The 13,338-nt window shown below is 37.6% G+C and overlaps 1 protein-coding gene across 1 annotated transcript; it reads left to right on the top strand.

Annotated features, from left to right (window-relative positions):
- Positions 1-2,070: 2,070 nt before the first annotated feature.
- Positions 2,071-12,939, top strand: LOC121526341 (MAP3K12 binding inhibitory protein 1). Its single transcript, XM_041812895.1, has 9 exons — positions 2,071-2,197; positions 3,894-4,010; positions 4,815-5,018; positions 5,602-5,698; positions 6,340-6,405; positions 8,414-8,566; positions 8,858-8,955; positions 12,532-12,570; positions 12,665-12,939. The coding sequence occupies exons 1-9, from the start codon at positions 2,081-2,083 to the stop codon at positions 12,770-12,772; spliced, it is 999 nt and encodes a 332-aa protein (XP_041668829.1). The 5' UTR covers positions 2,071-2,080; the 3' UTR covers positions 12,773-12,939.
- The last annotated feature ends 399 nt before the right edge of the window (positions 12,940-13,338 follow it).

Raw genomic sequence — 13,338 nt, 5'->3', positions numbered from 1 at the left:
GTGAAATATCACCAAGTTCTCTGACTAATTGAAGCACCTACAGTCGTGATTATTGCCGGTTTAAAGGGAAAAAAATCACAGCTTGGCTGCCAGGCAAATTAAAAGAGCAGTTTTTAAATTTCTGAGCTCTTGCTGTGTGGGAACATTCAGCCATCGCTCCACATGTCAAACCATGTCAAGTGTTACAGTTCCTTTCCTGTTTCAGGGGAAAAATATCAGCCAGAGATGAATTAAAGTAAAAAGGCTTGTCTTCAGACCCCTTCCTAAAATGATTAACCCTTCTAGAGAGCATTATTCAGCTCTGAGTGGTTGTGCTTTCTCATTGCCTATAATTGTTCTTTTTTTCTGTTGTTGCCTTCATCAGTCTCTCTCCTCATTATATGAAAAGAAGGAAAAAATGTCTGAATAGAGGAGGGAGATTTTCCCACAGTCACTCAGCTCAGAAAAATACGCCATTGTCGCCAGGTTCCCATCCCAATGCCCTGTTGCACAGTCAGCCGGCTCTGAGGGACAATGTTCTTATAATTGAATGACCATTCTTCCACCTGTTTGACAAGGAATTAATGGAAAATACAGTTAAAGAGCTGCGAATCTCGCATTTGAGTCTACAGGCGGATGATTGTTTCTCATGTTGGTGCAAATCAGAGTGAAACTCCTGCAGCAGTGCGGTTTAATCAGCCTTACATAGCAATTAATGGAGATAACGTGTGTTTTATTCTCATCGTAAGTAAGTAAAGACAGTGTTCTGTTTATGCATAATTAATCTTTACTTTTATTACTTCATAAAGGCCCTCAGCATGTATTGATCAGTAGGATGAGTTATGTGTTAGTGTGTTAAACTGGTGCACTACTGACACTGAACTGTAACTTTATGTCACAGCTTTTTCTTCTTTATATTGTTCTGTTTTAAACTTTATGTATTTTTAAAACGTTCCTATTTTCAATCTTTTTGTAGAGCTGATTCTAACAGCAATGCACAAAAAAATCCAATGTACCTGTACTGTTCTGTACCTGTGCAAACATCTATTCTGTTCTATGCTACTCTATTCTATTCTATTAATTTTATCATGAAACCTCACTTCCAAGTAACACAAACAGAGCCTGAAAGTTGCTACGTTTTAAAATTTAGAGTAGAAATAGTGAATAAATAATGATCTAATCCATGGAGATTTTAAATAAAGACATACAAATAGAAAACATGAATGAAAACTTATAAGTAATGATACAATGGATAGTAATAATTTAGTCTTACTTTGAGTTATTTTTTGTCAAATAAAACCTCACATTTAACATTTTTTTATATGGACAATAGAATGGCCTATTTAATTAAAAATGAAATAAATATCAAGCCTAATTTTACATGATTTACAGTGTATTAATTATAACATATGTCTGATATAGTGTGATGAAAAAACGCAGTCTGTTATTAAGTACATTACATATATTATAAAATGATCAATAAAATCACCACAGTGTTTTCAACTTTAGTGTCTTGCTTTGTTATTTATATTTATGTGCTTTACAGATTATTTACGTTTGATTTGGGGTTAACGTAGGCAAGAAAGATTTTTAAATAAATTAATTTATTGTTTCTTATAATCCTAAAGACATTTAGGATATAAGATTGTTGATTGTAATTATAGATCGTGTATTAATACGGTGAAAAGAAAATTAGAGAACTAAGGTCTTGGGTAAGATTTCATTACTATACAAAATACAACAACGATCTAAAGAACTTTACACAATGAGAGCAAATAGGCCATGATAGAAATAATATTAACAGAAAACAGTTAAAAGACTGAACAAAAAAACTATGCCGCTAGAAAACGTATAATGGTAAAAATTGAATCGTTTGAATAAATAATTGTACACTGAGTCAAATGGAGCAAATAAGAAGATCAGATTCCTTTTTTACTTCGTGTTAAAAAGTTTGAATTTGTGTTCAAATCTGAAGTTGTCCGTTTTACCATCAACGAGTCAGCGTAACGGTTATGATTACACGCATGCGCAGCCTCGCTTACGTCTCCTTCTCGCACGCGGTCTCATTTTGACCAATCAGGGGGCGTTATTTTGTACTGCAATGGCGGAGACAATGAGGCTGAGTGGAAATCCTCCTGCTGTTGAATCGTTTAACATGTCCAGCTACAGAGAGACCGTCTGTGCTGTTCTGAAGCTCTTAGCAGACTTCGGGAGAGAGGTTGGTCGGCATTATTCACATCCTTTCATTCACATCCTTTATTTAGATCTGTTTAGTCCGCGCGACGCTCCTCGGAGTCCGTGTCGGTAGTTAGCATCAGGCTAATGTTTTTAGCATCCCGGTGTAGCATTTCTCCTCCGATGTAAATAAACTTCATTCATTGTTTCTGTATTTTTAGACATTATTGGACTCTAAACTGGGTTAAAGCAAAGTTAACGTCACCGTACTTTTTGTCAAATTACTCTATCTAGTTCTAACAGTTGTAGAAGTCCAAATGTAAATGTTTAAACGGTCAAACCTCTTTTTTTGAGTCTGATCCCAGCAGATCTACTGAGTTTACATCAGTTTACTGTTAATACTTAACACGCTAACGCCCCTTTATTATCATTCACATGTATGTTACCAGTAATATCTCCACATTTCACACTGTACAGAGAGATTTTATGTATAAGTTTATGATTCCATTAATCAGATAATAAAATGATAATGTCGGTTACTCAGCCCCAAACAGTGACACATGGTTCTCATCCTGTTACTGGAGAGGCTGGTACAAATGTCTCTCTGTGTGATGTGTGAATTTGGATTTTATCCTTGTGTTGTTTTGTATTTTTTTTTTCTCTTCTATGTATATGATATGGACTTATGGGTCTGGAATGGAGTAAAGTTTACCCTGTACGTCCAAGTTGTAGAAATGCATTAGGTGCCTCCCATGTTTGTTTGTTTGTTTACAGTCTTTACGGAGATATATCCTCAGTGATAGGGCTGGGCAATTAATCCAAAATACATAAAATTGCAGTATGGCCGGCTGCAATTTTTGAATTTGCAGAAGGAGCAATATTTCTAAAATGTGAGACAAAATACTAGTTTAAAACTTTTTCTGCAGCACATATGTTCTGCTGTATACACATCATACAGTCATTCAAGTATCATTTATTTAGAATAGTTTACAAAACATCCCACTTCCCTCATTTTAGTATACACCTCATTCCTTGCTCCCATTATACTTTGCATGAAATGTTGTTCTGTCTAAACAGGTCATTGAATTATAACGAGATGTGGATCCTGATTATGAGAACCATTTTGAGATTAAATATGTAAACATCATCTCTTACAACTCAAATGGGCTGGTGTTATTCCTCCACCTTTTACTGAAGAGGACAAAATGAAGAAACTAACTCAAGATAATTCACACAAGTATACTTCAGTAACTTTATTCGCTCTGTATCTGTATTTTCATGGTAATAGGGCTGACTATGTTTTGTTGAAGGAGCTGCAACATGACCTTGTATCCTTCAGAGTAGATGTAGAGCCCAGTCATAGCTTTAAAATTTCTCTCTTTTCTGAAATTCTGAGTTTACAATATGAGTCAAAATAATCACAGTTAGATATTTATTTTAAGAAGCCATAGTTGAATCTGTTGTGTTGGTTATAATGTAGAATGATTTATTGCTTGTATTTGTGGTCTAGATAATTTTCCCAAATCATTCAGCTCTACTCAGTGGCAATATCATCATCACAAAGGCTTTGGAAACCAATGAAATAGGCTCACGTGTTGTTTATTATTTATTTTAGTTAAAGAAAAACAGTCAACTATATTACATACTTATAAAAGTTAACATTTTCTTCAGACCATGGTGGGTCATGTTAAACTCAGACTGACATCCATGTCATGTTCTTGTTTGTTTTCTTGATGAAGCTGAAATTAGGAGATGCTGTTTTGAGGATTGAAGTGAACGTGGATGCTGTGGATCTGCCATCATCTCCAGATCTTCATGTCTACACCTGTTTACAGGAGCATATTACTAAATTACAGGTGAAGTGGCTTTATATGGCAGGTGTTCTTATTTTTTGTCTATTTTGTCCACTTTTTTTAATGCTTCTATTGTGAAGGGGTTAACATATGAATAATACATTTGAGATAGCACACGTGTTTCTCCTGTTAGTGGGTGCAGGGTCTTAAAGAGTATTAAAAATGATAATTAAGCAGAAATTAAGGTTTTTAAAAAGTGTTGAATGTCAGACCATAAGGTCTCAAATTTTGTCGCGGTTTTCTTTTTCTTTTTCTTTTTTTTTTTTTTTTCTTTTTTTAAGGTTTATTTTGGGCATTTTTGTGCCTTCATTTGATAGAGGGGGAAAGTTGATGGAGTTGGAAACAGGGATGAGAGCAGGGGAGAGACATGCATCCTTAAAGCTCTGCAGTGTCTAAAGGTAGAGAGTTAACTCTGTGATTTAGGGGTGTGTGCATGTCAGTGATAGGTAAATGTAAGTTTTCTGAGGAGTGGTCGAAGGAGACGGTGTTGGAGCTAAGGCTGACACTTATTAACATTCTATAGGAAGCTTCAGTCTAGTTTAATATTAACATAGAGTCTGTTCATGTTCGCACTGTTAGCATCTCAAAGAAAGCTTTGTTTGTAGTTTATCTTCATTTTTTGACTATTTTGTCAGATTTTTATCTCCATAAACTTGCACAGAAATGTGTCACCAATGCAACTGGATATTATGGAGAGTCTTGAAAATGTCTTAAAAGTATTAAATGTGATGTCAGATTTTCAGTTCATACTCTGGAGGGTTTTATTTCATGCCCCCACCCCCCACCCCCACCCTCTTCATTTTACAGGCTGTTTCAGAAAGCTTGAAGAAGCTTGTGGATGCTGATGCATCATCTGTTAAACACAATGCATCAGACGCTGCTGTCTCCTCCTCGTCACTAACAGAGCGGACGTCAGCACCGTCGGAGCAGCACCCCCCTGGTTCAGACGCAGCCAAAAGCAAGACGGCGCCCGATGATGTCATGGTTCAGATCCGAGCCAGGAAGTCAGAGGTTGGTCTCAGTCAGCAGATCTGTCAGCTGTTCTGGCGGTGACATTTTTGGAGCCCTCTTAACTCTCTGTCAAGCAAATGAATAATCATAAGTAATTGCTCCCAAGGATGTGCACATGGCGTGCTGCAGTGAAGCAAATGCTTGATGGGGATCTGATAAGCTGAGTTCAGTGTAGAATGAGGGGTTCTTTAGTGCTGTGGCCGGGTAGAACAGACCACATTGCTGGAGGGCTTTGAGAGAGGGCCAGGTCCTTGATGGTTTATGAAGTGGATGCTCATTACTCTGAGATTGCATGTGGATGAAGGACAAGAGACCCCATTCTGTTGTGCATTTATTTTGGTAGCCAAGCAAACAGTATTCATATTCCATCATGTGATGATGACAAGCAATTCAACTGTTTTTGGGATACCTGGAATCATTTCTTCCTGCAGCTCTCATTGCATGTAAATTGCAGCAGCCTGTTTGCCCCAGATCATTATCCTTCTGCAGTAAAGATCATCCTCATTGCATTCTTGACACCCATCAATAACTCATCTATCCATTGTATCTTATTATCTCTGCTCTCTTTCCATTTTAACCCCAGATTGAGCGAAGAATATCTGCATTTATGGAACGCAAGCAGATGGAGATCAATGAAAACAATGTACGCGAGTTTTGCAACGTGATCGACTGCAATCAGGGTGAGAATGGGAGAGAGGTTGGGGGCAGGGTGGAGAGGGAGCCTGCACACAGATTGCCAATGTTTGGGAGAGAGCTGATTTCCACAGGCGAGAGGTCAGGCTGAACTGCTCCAAGAGTGGAGCTGAAGTAGCTTACACACTCGGCCTCAAAACACAACCAGCTTTGTCCAGAAAAACAGCAGACAGAGGGCCATTTTTAAAATCACAGTCTGTTTGAACCATCAGGACACTAATGGTCATAGTTATATTAGAGCGATATAAGATAAGATATTCCTTTATTAGTCCCATAAGGAGAAATTCTAAATTTACAGCAGCAAGAGTGGTGTCAAAAAAGCACACAAGAAAGTAAAAAGAACATTCAGTTAGTACAAGAAATAAATACAAAATAGGAAATATAAAAATGTAACATACAAATGAAAAAAATGTATAATTATTATTTACAGCTCTTATATACATGTTGGATATATTATGGATTGGATAGTGGAGAGATTTATATGTACATCTATACACAAATATGTACAGATTATACATATAAATATTTATTGCACAGCCTTTTAAACCTTCTGGACACTAACAGTCATATTAGACTGATATACTGTATTTTACTTAGATATATTTATTCATTTATTTTTTCTTTGTAGAAAACAGCTGTGCCAGAACTGATGCAGTTTTCACTCCTTATCCTGGTTTTAAAAGTCACGTGAAAGGTAAGAAAATAAAAATCTGCCACTGATATCACATTCACTTTCAGATTTTTTTTCTTTTCTTTTACCCTCAGGTAAATAAAAACATTTTGAATTTTATTGGAAATGTATAACAGGATGCGTACATGAACAGATTCCTCCTCGATGTTTATTCAAGTGAATGCCAGACTTTATTTGAGTAATGAAAAGAACTTTATTTTTTTAGTTACTAAAATTTAAGTTTTTTACTCACAGGGCAGAGCTGTAATAAAGCCCTGAATATTTATCCATAAACATAAAATAATTTTAATCAGTCTCAGGTTCAAAGATCTGACGCCATCAAGCCTTAAGATAAGATAAGATAAGATATTCCTTTATTAGTTCCACAAAGGGAAATTGCAAATTTACAGCAGCAAAAGAGTTAAAAGAACATACAGTTAGGACAAAGAATAAGTACATAATAGGAAATATTTTAAAAATTTAACTTAGAAAAAAAAAACTCCTCTACATGCCAATATTCAGTTATAGTGTCTATTACAAGCAACTGTAAATACACGTTTTTGAATCAGATGTTCTTGTCCTTGCTGGCTGACCAGATTCTTTCACATGTGTTCAGAGAAAGCTCACACTCTGATTCTGTTTCACGCTGAAAATGGTGAGATATTATAGCAGAGTATTACCTTAGGAAGTGGGGAAATTTATGTCTATATTTGTGAAAAATTAAATAAAAATCCAGTTATTTCTGTCTTTTAAAGACCACAGTGGGCACTGATATGAGCTCAGTCCAGGTCTGTATATTCAAATAAGTTGGAGCATAATAAATGAATGCTTGAATAAATAAATAAAGACTGAAACCTTATTATAGGTAGTAAAAAGTTTTCATTTTATTTCATTTCATAGTGAGTGAGTAGGGTTATGGTTCTGTTTTTACAGTCAGTCACTTTTAATTTAAGATATTTAACACAGTTTAAGTGAACAAAGCAAAAGAAAGTACTGGACATGTTTTATCAGAGTTTACAAGAAAAATGTTAACAAGAAATGGGAATATATGAGGAATCGGCAGCAGAAGCTAGCAGTAGTCCTCTTTGAGAGAACCTGCTTCATCTGCATGGCAGTCTTCATATCGCGCTCCATTTACAGAACAGGAAAGTGAATTCTCAGTGTAAGAGCAGGGAGGTCGACCTCCATCAGAACGAGGGTGTTTTCATTTAGGAGACATTTGTTTGTCCTCTGTTAAAGACCAGGATCCTTCCCTATTAGAGAGAGGATGATCTCTTCTGTTAGAATAGAAGCATCAGGGGACTAATCACTTGTGTCTTCATCAGAAGGCCAGGGCTTTCAGAGAAGCATCATCGTCATCCTTTATCTAAATCTTGAGGATTGTTGAATCCTCTTTGAGCTCCAAACTCTCAGCAGAGAGTCCAGCTTAGTTTTAGGAATGCTCTGAGATCAACTCTAGAAAGGATAGAAGCTTTTATCTTAGTGAGGAGGCGGGGCTGACCCTGTACCCAGGTATGACACATTTTTCTGTAAGCTAGATAAATCATTTCTCTATTATCAAGCATATCTGTCTACCACAGACCTCAGAAACCCGGACAGAGGGGCTTGTAAACAGGAAAACAAGAAGCTGAAAAGATTTAAGAAAAAACCTTTGGACAGTTAGAAAGTGGTGTCTTTAAAAAAGTTATTCACTCAAGAAACTAAAGTCAAGAGTTATGTAGTTGATGCACAGTAAATGCTTCAGTGCAGGAGTTAGTCTGCAGTCTGCAAATGAGCCAGTATTAGGGACGAGAACCTCTATTTATGTTTCTGTATGTAAGAGGTATTAATATTCAGGTATCACAAGAACCAGTCAGAGTTTATGTGTCTCTAATAATAAAAATAAATACTGTTTAATCTGTGAAGAGACATCAGTGTCTGATCTGAACTCTAAAAAAAATATTATCTAAGTACAGGGTTCTATCCCTCTATCATTCAGTTCAGTGTTCTGATGTAGGATCTGCTCCTGTTTCTGTGTTTCTTTGACCGTTAGTAACGCGGGTGGTGAACACGTATGGGCCACAGACTCGGGGAGGCCAAGGAGAGCCCGGAGAGCTGCAGAGGGGGTCTGTGGTGAGAGACTGTGGGAATGCAGCCATAGAAGAACGACTGCACAACATCGAGACTCACCTGAAACTGCCGACAGGTCAGAGAAAATCCGATTTACTCTCACTGTTTTAATGATGAATGTCTCAGAGGGTTCTTTTTTAAAACTAGATTAGTATGACAGTGATTCTCCTGACAGGAGAAGAGAATAAATCAGCTCAGGGAAAATAAGTAAATTCAGAGTTTTACCTGTGTGACATTCACTTAGCAACCTTTCATTATGACCCTGCCTCTCTGAAACACTTAAACAGCCTGAACCTACAGTAGCTTCATGTTTGAATTCTAAATGATCACTAATCTGAGCCTTTAACTACTGTTTTTATTCCTTTAGCCGGCCCTGTTCCACTCAGTGTGTACCACAGACTAAAGAAGCTGGAGGATCGGATCCTGGAGCTGGAGGGACTCTCACCAGAGTACTTTCAGTCCACGGTGAGGCTCATGACTGTGAAGTAGAGACGTGAAGGGTACTTAATAATCATTAGTCAGGATTCATGCTGGGGTCATACAGTAATGGATGTGATTTTTAGTAGTGAGCTGTTTTAAATCATCTCTCTAATTTATCTAACACAGATCAGGTATTATGATCTAAGTAGAGGTACTGTAGTCATTTTATTCACTTCTACTGGAATCTAAACTGGAATTGATCCTTTAATATGAGGGATGTTTGAACCTCTAACATTTAAAAGATGGACCCATAAGGTTTGATGGGTTATGTTTGTATGACAGTGGGTAAGGTTGTGTTGGTTTAGTTTATTAGTCTATTCAGCAGGGATGGGTTTAAATATCAGCTGATACAGACGACCAGCACACAGTAAAGAAGAGCTGGAGTTAAACATCAGCTCAGACTACTGTCCTCCTCCCAGTACATAGTCACCAGTGATGGCCCTATGTTAAGCTGTCAGTATGACATGTCTGTACTGGTATGAAGGATATTATAACTGACTGTGTTCAAAGCCTCTGAGATGTCTAAAAATATACCAGGAGAGTTTTTTTTATTGTCCAAATCTGAGGAGATTTTATGAACAAGCTGGAAAAGGACATTTCTGTGATGTCTGTTTCTTAAAACAACATTGATGACTATAAAGTATATTAGAGTCATCCAAATGTTTTTGAATCCTTGAATACACTGCTTTTTCAAAAACCTTAGAAAACAGATACAGAGTAGTAGTGGGTGAAATTACAGGGGCCCCCTGATTTGAATTGTGGTATGATTTTGGCTACATAAGTTCAACACTAGTACTGTTGGTACCGACACATCAGATACCTACCTGACCAAACCACACCCCAGGTATTGATACTTCTTTTTGATACCTTACCACCCCAATGAAAGGCAAGAAATAGATTCTATAATGTGTGATTTATGTGTTAAGTTAGACTGGTTTCCTTTTCTTACCCCATCTTGGCTGGTATCTTCTAAAGTAATTCTGTAAAGTATTAACGGTACCCAGACAGCTTTTATTCTCCCCCTGACTTTCAGCACACTTGTTTTGGTACCTTATAAAAAGTATCAATGAAGCGCAGATGTCCTAGCGGATTAAGGCACCCCCATGTATGCAGGCAGCCCGGATTCGAATCCAGCCTGTGGCCCTTTCCCGCATGTCTATCCCCACTCTCAAGTTCCTGTTCCCGACTCTATCCACTGTCCTCCTCTATCAAATAAAGGCAAAACAAGCCCAAAATAAATCTTTCAAAAAATGATTGATTAAGCACAGTTTTGGTACCGGCACAATATAAAAGTATCAATTTGGCATTTTTAGGCACCGGCACTGTATAAAAGTAGCGTTATAGCACGATTTAGTCACCTTATAAAAAGTACGGATTAAGCACCATTTAGCAACTGTACTGTATAAAAAGTAGCAATTTAGCTTTGTTTAGGCAGTGTATAAAAAGTAGCGATATAGCACTGAATAGGCAGTGTATAAAAAGTATTGATTTAGCACCATTTAGGCACCAGCACTGTATAAAAAGTGTCGATTAAGCATGTTTAGGCACTGGCACCATATAAAAAGTATCAATTTAGCACCTTTTAGGCGCTGGCAGTGTATAAAAGGTATGGATTTAGCACTGCTGTCAGAAAAACCCAACCCTACTGTCCAACTAAAAGGTTTCTTTAGTCTAAAGTCAAGAGAACAGCCAGATAGGTCATTTCATACACTGTGTTCAACAACATAACATTAGCATTTCAAGCACCACCAGCTATCAGTCCTCTTTGCAGGTTAATGTCCACATCCCTGAGCTAAATATCATCACTCAGTGTTTTAGTTATATGTCAGTATTCCTAATACAGCCTGCATACTACTCTATAGTCATGATGTAAATCAAATAGTGCTAATCTGTGCTGTTCCTACGAGATACTGTTGGTGCTGTCACGTCACTCTTTACCTCAGATTAAAGAGCATTGCAGTAGTTCTTAAACACAGATTTCACTTTTCTTCTTCCTTGCTTTTGGAAGTGGCATTTCCTGTTTGGTCATCAGCCTCTGTGGTCAGTGATGAAATGTTAAATCATCTGAAAAAAATACCTGGTTAAGTTTATTTTTCTCCAGATTATTTAAAGACAGTTAAATATGCCAAAAATATGTGCATTGTGCAGGAGAGCTTAGAAGGTAAAGGAAGAGTCATGGAGGTGCTTTCTTTATAAGAACTATGAGAGTTCTTTTATTCAGTATGGTGAATTATATTAGCAGAAGAACGATGACACAGAGCTGTAGAAAACAGAGCAAAGGTCTTTGTTAAATAGATACTCCATCACCTGCCAAACCATTTCTCTGGACTTCTACATAAGAAGAAATGTCTGCCTGGTACTGAGCTTTTCTAACTTCTCTTTTATCTGTAAAACAGGTAGACAGCCATCTAAGATCTCCTGATGAACATTTATCTAGTTTCTCCTATAGAAGCTCACCTAAAGGCTGTAGATGAATATCTGTGGTAAAAAAGAGATGGCATTAATTTTGTCGAAGAGTTTTTATCTTTGCCTGGGTTTTGTCGAAACCATCAAGTATTTCAGATCCTCAGGTTTCCCTTGACAGGGTTTCTATGGGAGAAGCTCTTCTCCATTAGTTAGTGTATTGATTGTGATCCTGATTATTATCTACTGATCCTGTTTAACTGGGATCTTAGGGAGATCGATGCTAATGAGATTCTCCTGATGTGATTCAAATACTTCAACACCTCTCCCTCCTCCATTTCCACTTTAGTGAATCAGAAATGTTTGCTGAGATTCTCTAACTTTGGGGTCAGTGCAGAAAGCTCTCTCTCCTTTTCACTACTCAGAGCTTTTTATAGCAGCGTGGTCTCAAAGATGGCAGCAGGTACTTTATTGAACGTCATATTCCAGCGGAGGCTCACAGACTCTAATTTCCCCTGATGGAGGAGTGTGTCCGACGTGTTTAGTTATCTGAGAGTGTTCTTAAGATGCTGCATGTCTCTTCACGCTCAGCATGCTGCTTCTGTGAGTACGCTGCTCTCCATCTGCCTTTGACTCACTGCATGTTTGTTTGAGCAGAGCTACAGATGTCGAGTGTCTTTGAATAAACTGATGGGGTCTTTTATATTCCGAGTACCACTTTTTTCCCCCTCTATGGCAATTTCTGAAAATACTGTAGTTTGGTGTTTGCTGAAGAGCTGTGCACAGTTGGCCCACCGTTCCAGGAACATTTTAATACTGAACAGCAAAACCAAACTGCCTGACTTTTTATGCAGGAACTCTAACTATTTTAGAGTTATAGTGGAAGGCGAGGGTTAGAGACAGGTTTGTACGAGTACATCAGCTGACTTTAGTGTCCTGTACTCTCAGACAGTCCATAAAAGTGTCAAAACATCCAAAAATCCCCTTCAAATTAAAGGTTAGTGAAAATGCTCATTATAATCCTCAGCAGTCTTTGAAAAGTTCCCTCCTGTTTTCTGTCACCTGGATGTGAAGAAGATGTAAAAGTTTGTTTAGAATCTCCTCCAGAGGCTTGATTATAGAAATAAAGCTCTCATGTTTGTTCTATTTTAATTCTAGAGTCACCTTCATAAGAGACTGAAGACGGCTCCAGCTCAGGTCTGTGCTCAAGTTTCCTCTCAGTACTCGTTCTTCACTGTGGATTCCTCCTCTCTGATCTGTTTATATTGTTATTCTATTTTTTTCCTCTCAGGCGTGCAGTCTGACCGAGCTGGAGGAGAAGATAAGTGCAGTGAAAGCAGCTCTGATGAAGAGGGCATCTGAGTTAGGACCTGGATATGGATCCGAGTGTCCCATGTGACAAACTAAGACCATAAACTCTTCATTGTCTGTTAACTTGTTCAGCTCTCATCTTCCTTACTGCTATAATAAAACACTTCACATTAACATCTCCATTACAGACAGAACACACTTACTTCCTTTAATCATTGACTGAACTGTCTCTGTAAATAAAGGCTCTGTTTCTTCTATCAGACTCACATTTAATCAGAATCTGCATATTTATTAAAGATACATGAATGTTTACTTGTCTACGGTAGGCTAATTAAAGAAATAACTCCTTCTACCCTATACATTTCTTATTGAAGTTTTAATTCAGCTTTCAAAGCCAGAGAAATTCTTCATTTTGTAGTTAAACCAATCTGACGGCAGTGGCCGTGTCAGAGATAGGGGGCGGAGCCAGAAGGGTTTGTTATCCAGGGCTTTGCCTAGAATCAGGAGGTCCAGCGGTACGCTTCCTCTAACAAGATTTTAGCAGTTATGCATTGTTTTCAAGCAACTGTAACACAATAAATATAGAAATAATTTTAACAAAAATGATGTAGTCCTTCCTTCTAAAAGCATCTTTTACAACCAGCAGAATTTATT

The sequence above is a fragment of the Cheilinus undulatus genome, linkage group 18 (assembly GCF_018320785.1).
Source record: "Cheilinus undulatus linkage group 18, ASM1832078v1, whole genome shotgun sequence".
NCBI lineage: Eukaryota > Metazoa > Chordata > Actinopteri > Labriformes > Labridae > Cheilinus > Cheilinus undulatus.
Note: the sequence above shows the minus strand (reverse complement) of the source record. Positions and strands in the feature narration are given on the sequence as shown.

What these genes read in the sequence shown, in the direction of transcription:
- LOC121526341 (XM_041812895.1), top strand. Translation starts at nt 2,081, where the DNA reads ATGGCGGAGACAATGAGGCTGAGTGGAAATCCTCCTGCTGTTGAATCG. An exon ending in AGCATATTACTAAATTACAG is followed by an intron (nt 4,011 to 4,814) that starts GTGAAGTGGCTT and finishes TTCATTTTACAG; the next exon opens with GCTGTTTCAGAAAGCTTGAA. An exon ending in CGTGATCGACTGCAATCAGG is followed by an intron (nt 5,699 to 6,339) that starts GTGAGAATGGGA and finishes TTTTCTTTGTAG; the next exon opens with AAAACAGCTGTGCCAGAACT.